This window comes from Pholcus phalangioides, unplaced genomic scaffold (genome assembly GCF_987345545.1).
Source record: "Pholcus phalangioides strain wild (caught in Gottingen) unplaced genomic scaffold, Ppha-v1.0 ptg000004l_1, whole genome shotgun sequence".
Classification (NCBI taxonomy): Eukaryota; Metazoa; Arthropoda; class Arachnida; order Araneae; family Pholcidae; genus Pholcus; species Pholcus phalangioides.
Window position 1 is genome coordinate 45,267,369 of NW_028301597.1, and position 14,733 is coordinate 45,282,101.

Here is a 14,733-nt window from a genome sequence, read left to right on the forward strand (position 1 = left end):
TTCTGTCTGTATGTGTGTTTTATAAAAAAACTATAATTTGTAACCGATCGCCGCCAAATTTTGTATATATAACAAACAGGATCCGACTTGAAAAATATGATACTAAAAAAGTTTGTCACAGCTGGGCAAATGTCCGAAATGGGCAACAATGGTTCTTGGACCCCAACAATGACTTGTATTGTTTCACTTGGTACCGTGGCTCCCAAACAATGCGTTCCAGGCATTTTTGTCTTTGCAATGGTTTGACACTTCTTTAATTCCATTACATGGAAAAACAAATCGTGTAGCTTCGATTGCTACAGCTGGTACGAAATAAAACTACAATCACAGGTACTGTTCCAGACAGCACGGTGCAAATTTAATTGCTAAGACAACATAATAATGTGTTGAGAGTTAAATCGATTGCAAAAATGAGAGAAAATTTATTTTTTCTTGTAACTTCTCTCTCCGAGACTACATTGAAACTGTGGGTGATGATGATGTCGTCAAACACCACGTGATCAAGTCCTGTCTGAATCAATCCGTCATTCTATCCAAATACATTTCTACATCCTCACGATTCCCAAGAAGAATACGTTCAGGACAAAAGGCGTGGACGTATTCGAGATTTTCAGCAGCTTGCATAAATTCTAACAAAATGTTTCTGTTCACATATTCAGACCACGCAAAATCCAAAGTTTCGAGCTTTGGGTTTGGATTCTCATGCAAATAAGTTAGAAGAGCTTCGGTTAAGACACGCCACTTTCCGCCAAGAATTAGATGTTTCAGCGTGGTTTTCCACTTGGTAACGGCTTCTCCCAGGAACTCCATGCATCCATTCCATCTTTCTTCTTTGTAAATAAATTGAAGAAATTTTACCTTGTTTGATGGAATATGAGGTATGTTCTTTAACGTCATGTTTCGGCAATCTTCTATACGCAATATCTCTAGGTCCTTCGAGCGCTTCAGTATCGAATATACGTCCATTCCACCGAAATCATCGTAAGAAGCGTGGAATGACACCATATTTTCAAACCCGTAGTCATTTTCTATTACAGATGAAACCAAGTTAGCGCCACTAATTTCCAATTTCCTTAGTTTCGGGCATCCTACGGCGAGTTCATCAAGTCGAACTATCTCTTGAGCATTAAAATGAAGTATTAATTCTTCGAGTGAGGGACAAGAATTGGCGATAGTCGACACAAAGTTGCGGTTAGGTGAATCATCGATAATATTTATATACAATTGCTTCAAGTTTTTTCCGCAGACTTTCAGAAACGAATCGGACAAATCTTCAGGCATTAGTGAATTATGCGGATGATGCAAATCAAAGCTTTCGATATTTGGGCACTGCTCCGCCAAAATATCAAACAAAACTTTTGGCATCACGCCGTCTCCCAATTTCACTTCCGTCAGATTGTGGCAGTAACGAACTAATTTAACTAAATCAATTTCTTCGCAATAACATGGAGAAAACCGAAAATCCAGTTCTCGGACAAACGAGAGGTACCCTTTTTCGCCAAACTTGCATAATTCTGTATAAGACCAGTATTCATCTCCAAGGCTGAGATCTGCCCATAGCAGAGGAGTCCAATGAAGATCGTTCCATCTTTTGCAAACTGGTGGAATGTTCTTCAAGAATTTTCGATGACCTTCGGATTCGATGTAGAAAGAGAAGATGGAGATTAGGATTTCAGCTGGCAAGTCAGTGATTGACTTCATAGCCTTGATTGGGGAGCCTTCACTTGAAATCCGGAATCCTAATAACCTGTGAGAAAAAAAAAATAAAATTAACCTTTTCACGTACAAGCTTTTGGCAACATTTGGCTTATCTCTATTTGACGAATCCTACATAAATCTGGTAACCTCGTCAAAAACTAAACGCACGTTAGAAGAAGAAAGTGGGAAGAAAAAGTATAAAATTTGAAGTAAATAAAAAAGAGTGTTTTTTTTCCGTCTCTTACACCCTACGTGTTCTCTTTCACTTGCACATGTATATAGTAAAGATATATTGTATATGTGTGGAAAAAAATCATCAACAGGATTATAGAAAATAAGGAGGTTAAGAAAAATCAACTTCAGTTGATAGGGGTTACTATGAAAGTTTGTGATGGTAAAGAGAAATTGAAGAAACAGAGAAAACTTGTTTGACATTATTTCAATATTGTTTGACATTATTTCAATATTGTTTGACATTATTTCAATATTGTTTGACATTATTTCAATATTGTTTGACATTATTTCAATATTGTTTGACATTATTTCAATATTGTTTGACATTATTTCAATATTGTTTGACATTATTTCAATATTGTTTGAAAGCAATATTTCGTCCGTGATCGGAAAGGGGTTGATAGAAACCCATCATATCGGGTATTAGCTAAAACTCACCAGAACTTAATATTGTCAGGTAGATAGATAGAAACGCGAACATTCATTGGACTGAGGCAAAGAAACTTACTTCCGTTACCTCAAATGAAGCAGGGTTTTGTGTCACGAAAAAAGTTAGCGAAGATTTAATATATTAATTTTTATAGTAGTAGCTCTCCTCTGCCCTATGATCGCAAGTATCAAATCTTTCGCGCCGTTCTTCCCTGGCTGAGACAGATATCAAGTGGATGTAACTTACAAGCAATTTGACTAAAAATTGATAGCTGAATAATCCAACGCCAATTGAGAAATAATTGCACGTGCACCCAGTGGCACATAAGGGCCGGACACCGCAGCTTGGGATTTCAAAAAGAAATAGTGTGGGGATGGATCACTTGTGCAACAAGGAAAAAAGAAGTTGACATGTTGAAGTGGGAGAAAGTTGAGAAAGGTCGAAAATACACGATACATACAAAATATATTACTTGTAATAATGAATATTTTTATGTGAAAACAGAATGTTTCAACAAATATTTAAATATAAATAGGAAATAATACAGTATATAGAGATGTGGGGTGAGGGAGAATATTCTCCTGGATGTAAAAATTGGAGAATAATCGAGAATATTCATTTTTCTTTTAAATAATTTAAATTTTTTTACTAATTTTGTTTATATTGTGAAATATAAATCAGTTTTCATTACCTGAAACATTTACAACAAAACAATATTTGGTATAATCACCAATGACAACTTTTAGTTTGAGAATTCTCCAGGTCATGATGGGAGGTTTTAAAAGTTTGGTTATGGAGATTTTAGAAAAAAAACCTTCAGATTAAAACCTTAAAAAATTATTTTAAAATAAGATAAATTTTCAGAAAAATAAGTTCACAACAAAAGAAATTAAATCAAAATTAATTGATAAAGGAAACTATTCTTATATAATGACCTTCATTCTGAGAAGATACAGAACTGTTGCTTTCTTCAATGTACAAATACACTTAAATACTGTAACCCTCACGTTTCTTTGCAAGTTGCGAAATTCAGCCATGTTGGTTTCATTTTCTTGCTTTCAAACTTTAATATTGTGGTGTCTATAAACTTCAATATTCCCATCTTCTTGACGGGAAGAGAGATGGGGGACAGAGAATATATTCTCTCAAAGGACTACTATTATAAATTACTAGAGAATATTCTTATCGAAAATAATAGTTATATTCTCAAGTTGTTTATTGAGATTATTTGTTATAATGGGCCTACATGTTATTTACATATCTGTGGCGTTTGGTCAGAACATGATAACTCCAAAATCACAGTTTTGAGTTATAAGCATTTTCTCATTGTCACTTAAAAATCGAAAATAAAGCGTACACACAAAAATACAAATGAAAATATCATGCATCAGCATGTTGTTTAGCCATGCGCATGCATTTGTGCATTTATCTCACTTGTAATTAGCAAGACTTAAGGGCCGTTCAAGTATTACGTTAAGCAAATTTTTAGCTATTTTTGATCCCCTACCCCCCCTTGTCAGCAGAATTCTGACCCGCTCCCCTTCTTGTCAGCAAAATTTCGTCATCAGCTCTGCCCGCCTGAATCCTAACCCTAACGCATATTGTTGGGATCAGAGACACACGGTGGGGGGGGGGGGCTCGTGCCTTCCCTCCCACGATCAAAAAATTTGATCGTGTTCAAAAATTGAAAATACCTTTATATGTTATTATAGTCAATTTCTGTTAATTTCAATGTTATTTGAAGGCTATGAACTCAAAATTTATCTTTAATAAATTCATTGCGACCTAAGCCATATAATGATAAATCGTATAAACGCCCTTGGCCCGCGGACCAAATATGGCCCAGGGGGTCATCTGACGTGGCCTGCCCTCCTCAAACCTAATTTTGTGAAAATGAACTAAGCGGCACATTTACAGATCGCTTAATTATCCGTGGTACAATTCCAGAGCATTTAAGCGGCCCGTTGCACATTTTCATATCACTTAAATGACCCGGGACACAGTTCCAGAACACTTAAGCAATCCGTGACACATTTAGCAGGGGTGGGAAGTGACTAAGTCCATTTCGGAGCAGCTTTGGAGCAGCAAAATTCAGGATTTGGAGCAATTTTGGAGCAGCAAAACATGGGATTCGGAGCAGTGAAATTAACAAGAATATTTTCGTTAACCCTCAACCCTTTTCAAAATAAAACTGCACTGTCTTTTGATATCAAACATTTTTTCGTCAGCTTGATTTTTGTTTTTGGTGTTTTAGGCTTTTGACACCTTGTTTGAAAGAGCGGCTGTCATAAAATTTTTTGCACCCGTCTATTTAAGATGATTTTTGCTTACTGTGGGCACTATTTGCTGCCTTGAACAGCAGCACTTCAAATGAGCTAAAAAAAATTTATAAGTTTTTAATTTTTTTATACTTGGAAAGAAATTGTTGCAAAATGGGAGAGAATTTCGGAAGAATCAACTCGATGTTTGGTGATTCAGCACTCATTATCTGGCGAGATTGGCGATCTAACGCTCGCTATTTGGCGAGATTGATGATTTAATGCTCGTTATCCGGCTAACGTTTTAGTTTAAGTTTCTAAACTAACATTCGTAATTCGGCGAACATGCGCTTTTTACTCCCGGAATGAAATTTTTTTTCACGAAACATCGGGATTTAACACAATGACAATCGACTACAGTAATTTCTGCTGCTTCCAGTGACGACTTTTTTTTTTAAACGGAAACACTCAAATTTGCACTTTAAAGCTGAAAGGCATTGCAAACCATCTTCAGTTCCACGATCACGGACAATATCGGGGTTTCGCGATGGAAAGCCCGATCAGGGGCCGATAGTTTAAGTATAGTGGAATAAAACACGCTCTTCTCGTAAAGAAACGTTTCGTGGCTAGCAGGAACAAAAATTTTTAGGCGTCCTTTCCGAAATTCCGGGCATACTGAAGCAAAATTCGCTATTTGGAGCAGAAAAATGCGAAAATACGCTTTTGGAGCAGGATGGCGCAAGATATTAGTTTTGGCGCAGTGCGGCGCAATTGGCGCAGAGTTCCCACCCCTGATTTAGGGATCCCTTGAGTGACATGTGACATTATTTTAGAGCACTTGAGTGGCCCCAGTGTGGTTTTATATCACTCAAGTTACCCGCGGCACATTCTCTGATTATTTAAGTGATGCGTGGCTCATTTCCAGAGCACTTGGATCCGCGAAACATTTAGAGATCAGTAAAGTGGCTGTAGGGCACTTATCAGTGGGGGGGGGGGGGGTGTTACTTCAAGTGCCCACAAACTATCGAAAGGTTTTCTCGTTTTTGGCGTACCGAGTAAGATGCCATTAAAAATATTTCATATTTTCATAAAGGGTGGTTGATGACGTCAGCATCATCCAACCCCCCCCCCCTTGTCATCAAAAGTCAGCAAATCGGAAACCCCCTCCCATCGATGACGACGTAATACTTGAACGGCCCTTACTTTCAGATCAAAAACCATTTTTCGGAGACATCATGTTATGACCAAACACCACAGATATATTCTTGATAATACTCTCTAGAAAATTTCGGTAACTCTATGGAAGGACTATTATTAATAACTTCAGAATAATCCTTATTACTTTCTACAAGAATATTCCCAGTAATTAATGAAAGTAGTCCTTCCAGAGAATTCTCAAGGATATTATATGTAACTATATTATAAATAACAGGAGAATATTCTCTCTCATCAAGAACTTTCCCAAGTTATTTATAATAGAAGTCCTGCCACACAGAGAGTATTCTCGAAGATTCTCCGAAAGATTATTTTCGAGAATTTTACATCTCTAACAGTATATATATAGACTCTGGACTATTTGGCCTAATTTGGCGGAAGGGCAGGCCGGATAACAAAAGAGCCGGATAGGCCGGAGTTCAAAATATGTTCACTTTCTACCCTATCATAGATATTATATAACTAAAGCCCGGAAGTTTATGCACTAAAAATGGTCGAAATAGGCAGGCGAAAAGGCACTAAAAATGCCTAAAATAGGCACTAAAAAAAGCATTTATAATTTTTGGAAGAGAAAAATAACTAAATACAAAGGTAAGGGTCCAAATACTAGCTGAAAAATCGGTTGTACTTGATCCGTCTATTGTTTTGATTATAGTTTATAATAACTGCTTTATGTTAAATTGATTTCAAGTCCAAAATAAAATGATACTAGACCCTCAGGATTAGGCCAATTACAGGACCACCATTACCACACGCGTAGTCAGTAGAGAAAATGATATCTCCCCTGTGTTGCGAATAATTCTCGTTTATTTGTTGTGTTATTTGGAATAACCATTATGATTTCTATTGTTGAGCGAGCCAGTGTTAGAATGAGTGATCTAGTGAGTAAGCGCATGACCCGGTGATTGAGTGTGTGATAGAATGCGCTACCTGGCGAGTTAGAGATAGAACGAGCGACTTAGTCAGGGAGCAAGTGAGTGACAGAGTGGGCAACCAGATGATTGAGTATATCTAGTGACAACCTAGTGAGTGACACAGAGGGAGCAACCCAATGAGTGACAGGCTGCTTTCACTCATGTAGAACTGTGATGTCGGTGAATTTTCCCAGCGGTGAATTTTCCATTTGATGAATTGTTGTCGGTTAATTTTCCATAAGCGTGGTCAGCGCCAACGTGGCGACTTATTTCTCGCGCAGAATTAGCAACCTTGATAGCCGATAGTGTTTGCTAGTTTTCGCAACCCTTTCATTAACCGCATATCTCGCTAATTCAATTTTTTCTGTATTATTCCTTCGTAGCTTTCCGCATTTCTCGCATATTTTGATTGATTGCCGGATATTGGATTTATTTCATGCAATAAATTGAATCTTTTGCACAATTGTATGCAGCGCCGTCTCAAGGCATGGGCTCCCCCGGGAACGGCCCCGGAGCCTCAAGAGAAGACGGACCTCACAAAAAAGGAGATCTGGATGAAATTTTCAAGAATTTGCCTGAGAAAAATGACTTTGCCCGGGGGGGGGGGGGGGAACCCATGATACTCTAAAGACGGCCGTGATCGTATGTGTTCTTCGTCAGCCATCTTGTATTGACCGCAACAAAAACGGGGGAATGCGTGGAGCGAAAAAAAAGTCACCACGTTGGCGGTGACAACACTTTGGTGAATTTTACGGGCACGCATATCCCCCCCCCCCGTGCGTGTGGCCTTTATGGGGGCACATAAGGATTTTACAAGGTGGGGCATGGCAAAAAGAAAGCTTGGGAAACACTGATATATACACTTTTTCGTCCGGTGAAAGCCTCATGTCCCGCCCTTAAAGAAATTCTTTAAGGGGCGGTAAAATTCTTAAGGCTGGCAGGGCTTTACCTTAGAGTACGGGTTCCCAAATGGTGTTCCGCGGAACCCTGGGGTCAGAGACGTATTTATAGTTTTGTCACCCTTCTCCAATTTTAATCTAATTTTCTTGACTATTCTTTCCTTGAATTCACCTCCCTTTACTATAACACAGCCCCTCCCCCAGTAAAAATGTCTTTAAAGTCACTCTTTTAGTCACTCACATGCTTGCACACTGTTCTATACTCTTTTTCGTTCGTTGAACACGTGTGTATATACACACACACACTGATAAGATTCTCACAAAATAAGTAAAAAAAAAAACATTGTGTGTGAAAAAAAAAACGGGACAAAACATCTAATTTCAACCATTTCTATGGATTAGTGCGTGGAGGCACCAACAGGCTTCACACCCTGGTGGGCTAAGAATTAGTGATAAGAACACAATGAATAGTTTTACTAAACACGGGGATTCTCGTCCCACACATGGGCAGGGCCCTAGCCACTTGACAGACAGTCTTGAAGCATTTTCCTTCACAAAGTGGATAATAGATTCGTAAGAAGATAAAAGTTTTTTTTTTTTTAAAGTAGGGTGAGTTCCAAGAAAAATGAATCTGGGGTTCACCAGATCAGCGTTTCTCAATCTATGGCAGAGCTGCTTGAAAATTTACTTGAAGCAGCTTTGACAGTGGTTTCAAAGCTGGTGAGCAGTGTTGTTTAGAACAGTGTTTCCCAAAATGGGTGACGGAATGGTTCACGGGTCTTTCAGCAGTTTTTGGGTTTAGAATAGAATATAGGTGGGCTTGATTTGGGGGCGACGGGAACAGGGAATGAAAAAAATTATGATGTTTTAACAATCAAAAAATCGGATTTCTTTTTATTGAAATTAACTGACTGCTCGCGTTAATCAAAACAAATCTCGTTAATCAATTACGAATGCATATTTTTATATTGCCTAACTGCTTTTTTCTCCTAAGCGCTCGAATTTAATTTAGCATTAATAAGTAAACTACAAACGAACTACAAGCAAAATATGCGAACACTAAAAATCTGTGTTTATATAACATGAAAGGTCGTTGAGCTCCATTTAACTTCATGGATTAACATTTTTCTTGTCGAAAGGGAAGACTCCCCAGGGGCGGTTCGAGCTTATTTGCCGCCCGGGTGCAAAGCCTCATGTCCCGCCCATCCTGCCCATCCCTGCCAAGGTGATATTTTTTTGTGGGCTCCCAGGTAAGACTTAACGGGCTCTCTCTATTATGAACTTATAATGTGGAAAACAAAAATTATATGAGGATAATCGTGAGCCCCGGAGTGGAGCTCTGCCATCCTCACCGCCTTGTAGGGGCCGTGCGAGGATCTCAGTTGAATAGGGGTTCCACGACAAGATCTGGCACGATGATTTATGACAATAAATATGCATATTAAGAGCAGAAACCCATACGAATGAGGGAGGGGAATAGGGGGCAGTGTCCCGTCCTAAGCCAACCAAAAACTGAAAAAGAAGTTCGATATTTCGATTAAAAAAAATTAGAATATCGGAAGAAAATAATTTTTATCTCGTGCTATTTTAACCAATTTCGGATAGTTAAAATGCTTTTTGAAGGGTGATAACTCAAAAGTTTCTCGGGAAAACAATTTTTATACCCTTCCCCAAGCAAAAGGTCGATACTGCCTGCGTACTGCCCTGATTCAGAGGTGATGCCAAAGCCCTCTTTTTCATTTTGCCCTGGGGCTATGATACTGTTGTGGCGGCAGTAGGGACTGCAACCAACAGTCCAAACTTTTTACATAACATATAATATTACAAACATATTTATCCAAACTTTTTTTGGATAAATATTCAAAAATTTGCTAAAATTCTGCGAAATAGCCTCATTATTATTAAGGGTCTCCAATGACCCTTGCTATAGGGAACCCTGTAAAATACAAACACAATTGTGTTTACCAAGCGGGATAGCGTGACCATTTATCCCGCTTTTAAAGAGATCATACCGTTTTTTGGTCTAGAGTCATTCTAAAGTTCTTAAATTATACCAGGTATCTCAATTCACATTACAGCTCTTATTGACGAGAGTCATCATTACCGACACTTATCCTGTAAAAAGGAACTATAATGAGCCAATTTTAATTTTAAAAAATATTTTTAAAGCCGTTTCTGGTTGTGTCTGGTATCAGAAAAGTAAGAAACTGAAGTCAATATGCTGTTAATTTGCCTTCATTTGATTGTTCCACGAAAATTACTAGATGAGGATATCAAAACGCACAACCCCTTACCAAAAACCCTTATGTCTAAAAGTTCCACGTTTCCAAGTACAATATTCATTGAGATATTTGAATTTCCAAAACGGAGAAAAGGTGGAGGGAAAACAGCACTGAATACGGGCAAACCGTTTTACTCGCATTCAGCGTTGCTTTTCTTTTCCCCAACTTCCCACATTTTCGAATATCCCAGCGAATATTACACTTAAAAACGTGGATTTTTTTTTGGCATCAGGAGAGGCAGGACAGCAACTTTGTAATTGGGTTCTTGAGCACGGGGTGCCCGTATAGAAAGTTAACTTTTTTGTATTTTAATAACTATACAACCCTTTACAACATGAATATTTTATCTGCGCACTTTTTCTAATTGAAACTATGCCTGTAAGACAGTGCCGTCTTACAGGCATGGGCCTACCCGGGCCTCACAACAATAGGATCTGGTTGAGATTTTCGAAAATTTGACTGGTAGGGCCTCAAAAAAATCATTTGGCCCGGGGCCCCATGATGCTCTTAAGACGGCCCTGCTGTAAGATGAACGGTTCGCCAGTAAAATGCCATACACCATGTTACCCGTGCATCCCATACATAGGAGATGGATTAGCTCCATGTGATGAGAGGGAAAAATTCGAAAAATTTTAGAGAAAAAACTATTTGTAATAGTGTAGTGCAGCGGTTCTCAAACTTTTCTGACTCTTGGAGCACTTTTTGGTGTACAATTTTTATGGCGGAGCCCTGTTTAAGTAGAGGAGCCCCTTTTAGTATATTATTTATGTGGCGGTGCACTTTAGGCCTCTTCTTTTTAATTATTTATCAAATTTTATTTACTGATTTATTTTATTACCCTCGAGTTGCCGCGGAGCCCCTGAGAAGTGCACACGGAGCACCGGTTGAGAACCTCTGGTGTAGTGTATCTATAATAATGTCGGCATATAGTTTTTTGTCACCTCTTGGGAAAGAAAAAATAATTCCCGCATCGTAAGGCTGCCGGCACACTACGGTTCGGCTGGCGCGGTTGATCTTATCAGCAACCGTGGAATTTCGCGTGAAACACACACTGCTGTTAGCAACCGGGTTTTTTTATTTTTTAATGTCACGTGACATCTCGGGATTGGCTAAATTATTTTCGCCAAGCTGAAGTTGGCTCCAGCTATCATGCAAATTCGTGCTCCCCCTCTTAACGGATACTCCCTCTTTTACGGACAAATAATAATTTAGTTGTATAATATATAAAAGTATGAATTTCAAACCTCTTTTTAACGGTCACCCATTTTACATGGATTTAATTTTTTTGTCCTGTCCGTGTTCACAAAATGGAGGGGTTTTACTGTATATACTAATAAAAATATTCATGTAATGAAATTTAATTTTCTGTAACAATATTTGCCGTTTGAAATTAATTCAAAGTTGAAGAAAGACAACCTACAAGTCGACCCATTTTTGATGCTTTTACGATTCGTGACCAAATCGCACAAATTTTTTTATATATGATGACTGGAATCATCATAATTAATTTAAATAACATATATTAAAAACTATTTAAATAACATATTTTTGAAGTTTAAAAAAATTGGCCATGAATTTAGCACGTTTTTCTTCGTAATTAAAGTGAATTTCCAATTAATTAAATTTCTAATTAATGGAAATTAAGCATAATAATTGTAATTTTGGGAAACCCCATATGACCAAACAAAAAATCAAGGAAAAAATTATTTTCACCTATTTAAAAAAATATATATTTCTTTTGATGGTCAGGAAAAAAAAGTTCAGATAGGAATCGAAATAAAATTTCTGAAAACTTAATGTTTTAAAAACTGTAAAAAATCAAATTTTAAAAAACATTATGATACAACATTATGAAGGGTCGTCTTAAGAGTATTATGGGCCCCCCGGGTCAAGTGGTTTTTAGGAGGCCCTACATGGTAAATCCTTTAAAATTTCAATCGGATCTCATTTTTGGGAGGCCCCTCTTCTCTTGAGGCACCCGGGCCGTGCTCGGGTGGGCCCATGCGTTAAGACGGCACTGACTGATGCCCCGAACTCCGAGCCAGACAGCAGCGCAAATGTTAACCTTTCATCTCTCCTTCAATATTAAAAGGGGGCGCCAAAATGCGTGCTTGCCCCGGCTGACCACGCATGTCGTTGTGGCCGTGTACATCAGTATGTATGTTGCAGGGTTTAAGGTACACACAGGGCCGCAGCTGGATACTTTTTTAACTGGAGCTAGCAAGCTTTTGGCGTCCCCGTGTAAGGAAAGGTTAGGAGTGGTGTTAAAGGGGCAATTCGGCGCCCCCTCTAGTTCAGCACTCGATACAGTGGACCCGCTCTCCCTAGTTGCGGCTTTGTAAATCAAAAACTGCTTGAAAAGAACGGTAGGTGTGAAAATTGGCTTAGTGCACTCTTCGATATTACCCGCATACAACGTTTTGCCTAGATCAGCGGTTCTCAATCTTTTTTGACCCACGGAGCCCTTTCCAGTATATAATTTCTATGGTGGAGCCCCGTAGGCCTATTTTTTATTTATTCATAAAAGTTACTGATTTATTTTTATTCAAAAATATTAATAATTATTTTTTTCAAATTTACTGGTTCTTTTTTTAATTTCCTCGAGGGCCGCGGAGCCCTTGGGAGTTCACACGGAGCACCGGTTGAGAACCGCTGGACTAGATGGTTTTTTTATCATTGCAAAAACAACAGATAGACAGCCACATTCATATACCATACAAAAATAAATAACAAAAAGACAATAATGAAAGCAAAACACACACACACAATGCAGCTCTTAGGGACATATTTCATCCCCGGTTCATACTTAGGCTTTTAATAAATGTTTCAAAAGTTTGATATGGAGAATTTGCAAATATAAAGATATATTCCTTCAGATGTCTGATTATTTTTACTTCTAATTTTTTATGAATTTATTATAAATGGTTGGGCCCCGTGGTAATTTGTACTCGTTTGGAAGAGGTAACTAATTGGCTTTTTGCTAAAACGTTATAATCGGGATCCAATGCATTTCATTCAAGTGTTCTAAAATATACATCTCGATTTTAGCGTAATCACGTTAGTTTATGAATGTCATTATAACCGAGTATCAATGTACGCTCATGTAGGAAAGCAAAAAAATTTAGTATTAGCAAAATAGTTAGAAAAATTTAATTTTTTCTTCATTGGTTTTTTTTATTGTTATCAGTGCAAAAGCGCCAAACAAAGAATTAGTTTCCGTCGCATGGAACTTCACCATACAGTTCCTCGAATTTGTCTTCTCCTCTCATTTTTTTATGGCAGCCTGAGAAAGGGAGCAATTCCTTTGTCCAGTGCATCGAAATCCCATCACCCTCCTTGTCAAGCCACTTAATAGACAATGGAAGAGAGCAACCGCAGGTCCAGCCGAACCGTCATCAGGGAGCTCAAGCCTTTGCAATACATGATGGCAGCTTTCCGGTTACCCCAACCGGTTGGGGCCCCTGACTACGGCGCGGTTGGACGCGGTTGAGGTTGGGGGGGAAGGCATCATCTATAGTTTTATTCTGTCAACGCACAGATACAACTGCAACCGCTGAGCGCGGTTTTTTCAACCGAGAAAATCCACATTTTTTGGGACGGTTGGGGTAACCGGAAAGCTGCCATCATGTATTGCAAAGGCTTGCGCTCCCTGATGACGGTTCGGCTGGACCTGCGGTTGCTCTCTTCCATTGTCTATTAAGTGGTTTGACAAGGAGGGTGACGGGATTTCGGATGCACTGGACAAAGGAATTGCTCTCCTCAGGTTGCCATAAAAATGAGGGGAAAAGACAAATTCGAAGAACTGTTTGGTGAAGTGTTCTATTCGACAGAAGCTAATTCTTTGTTTGGCGCTTTTGCACTGATAACAATAAAAAAAACCAATGAAGAAAAAAAAAATTTCTAACTAGTGAAATTTTTTTGCTCTACATGAGCACACATTAAAACTCGGTTATAATGACATTCATAAACTAACGTGATTACGCTAAAACCGAGATGTATATTTTAGAACACTTGAATGAAATGCATTGGATCCCGATTATAACGTGTTAGCAAAAAACCAATTAGTTACCTCATCCAAAAGAGTACAAATTACCACGGGGCCCAACCATTTATAATAAATTCATAAAAAATTAGAAGTAAAAATAATCAGACATCTGAAGGAATATATTTTTATATTTGCAAATTCTCCATATCAAACTTTTGAAACATTTATTAAAAGCCTAAGTATGAACCGGGGATGAAATATGTCCCTAAGAGCTGCATTGCGTGTGTGTGTTTTGCTTTCATTATTCTGTCTTTTTGGTATTAATTTTTGTATCGTATATGAATGTGGCTGTCTATCTGTTGTTTTTGCAATGAAAAAAAAACCATCTAGTCCAGCGGTTCTCAACCGGTGCTCCGTGTGAACTCCCAAGGGCTCCGCGGCCCTCGAGGAAATTAAAAAAAGAACCAGTAAATTTGAAAAAAATAATTATTAATATTTTTGAATAAAAATAAATCAGTAACTTTTATGAATAAATAAAAAATAGGCCTACGGGGCTCCACCATAGAAATTATATACTGGAAAGGGCTCCGTGGGTCAAAAAAGATTGAGAACCGCTGATCTAGGCAAAACGTTGTATGCGGGTAATATCGAAGAGTGCACTAAGACAATTTTCACACCTACCGTTCTTTTCAAGCAGTTTTTGATTTACAAAGCCGCAACTAGGGAGAGCGGGTCCACTGTATCGAGTGCTGAACTAGAGGGGGCGCCGAATTGCCCCTTTAACACCACTCCTAACCTTTCCTTACACGGGGACGCCA

At 38.4% G+C, this 14,733-nt stretch overlaps 1 protein-coding gene across 2 annotated transcripts in view; it reads right to left on the reverse strand.

Annotated features, from left to right (window-relative positions):
• Positions 1–398: 398 nt before the first annotated feature.
• The window catches only part of LOC149087689 (uncharacterized), a 31,460-nt gene continuing 17,125 nt past the window's right edge, over positions 399–14,733 (reverse strand). For both annotated transcript variants that reach the window (XM_089231863.1, XM_089231861.1), the window contains exon 2: positions 399–1,747. In XM_089231863.1, the coding sequence (XP_089087989.1) occupies positions 517–1,701 (1,185 nt within the window). In that variant the 5' untranslated portion in view covers positions 1,702–1,747 and the 3' untranslated portion in view covers positions 399–516. The remainder of the gene's footprint in view (positions 1,748–14,733) is intronic.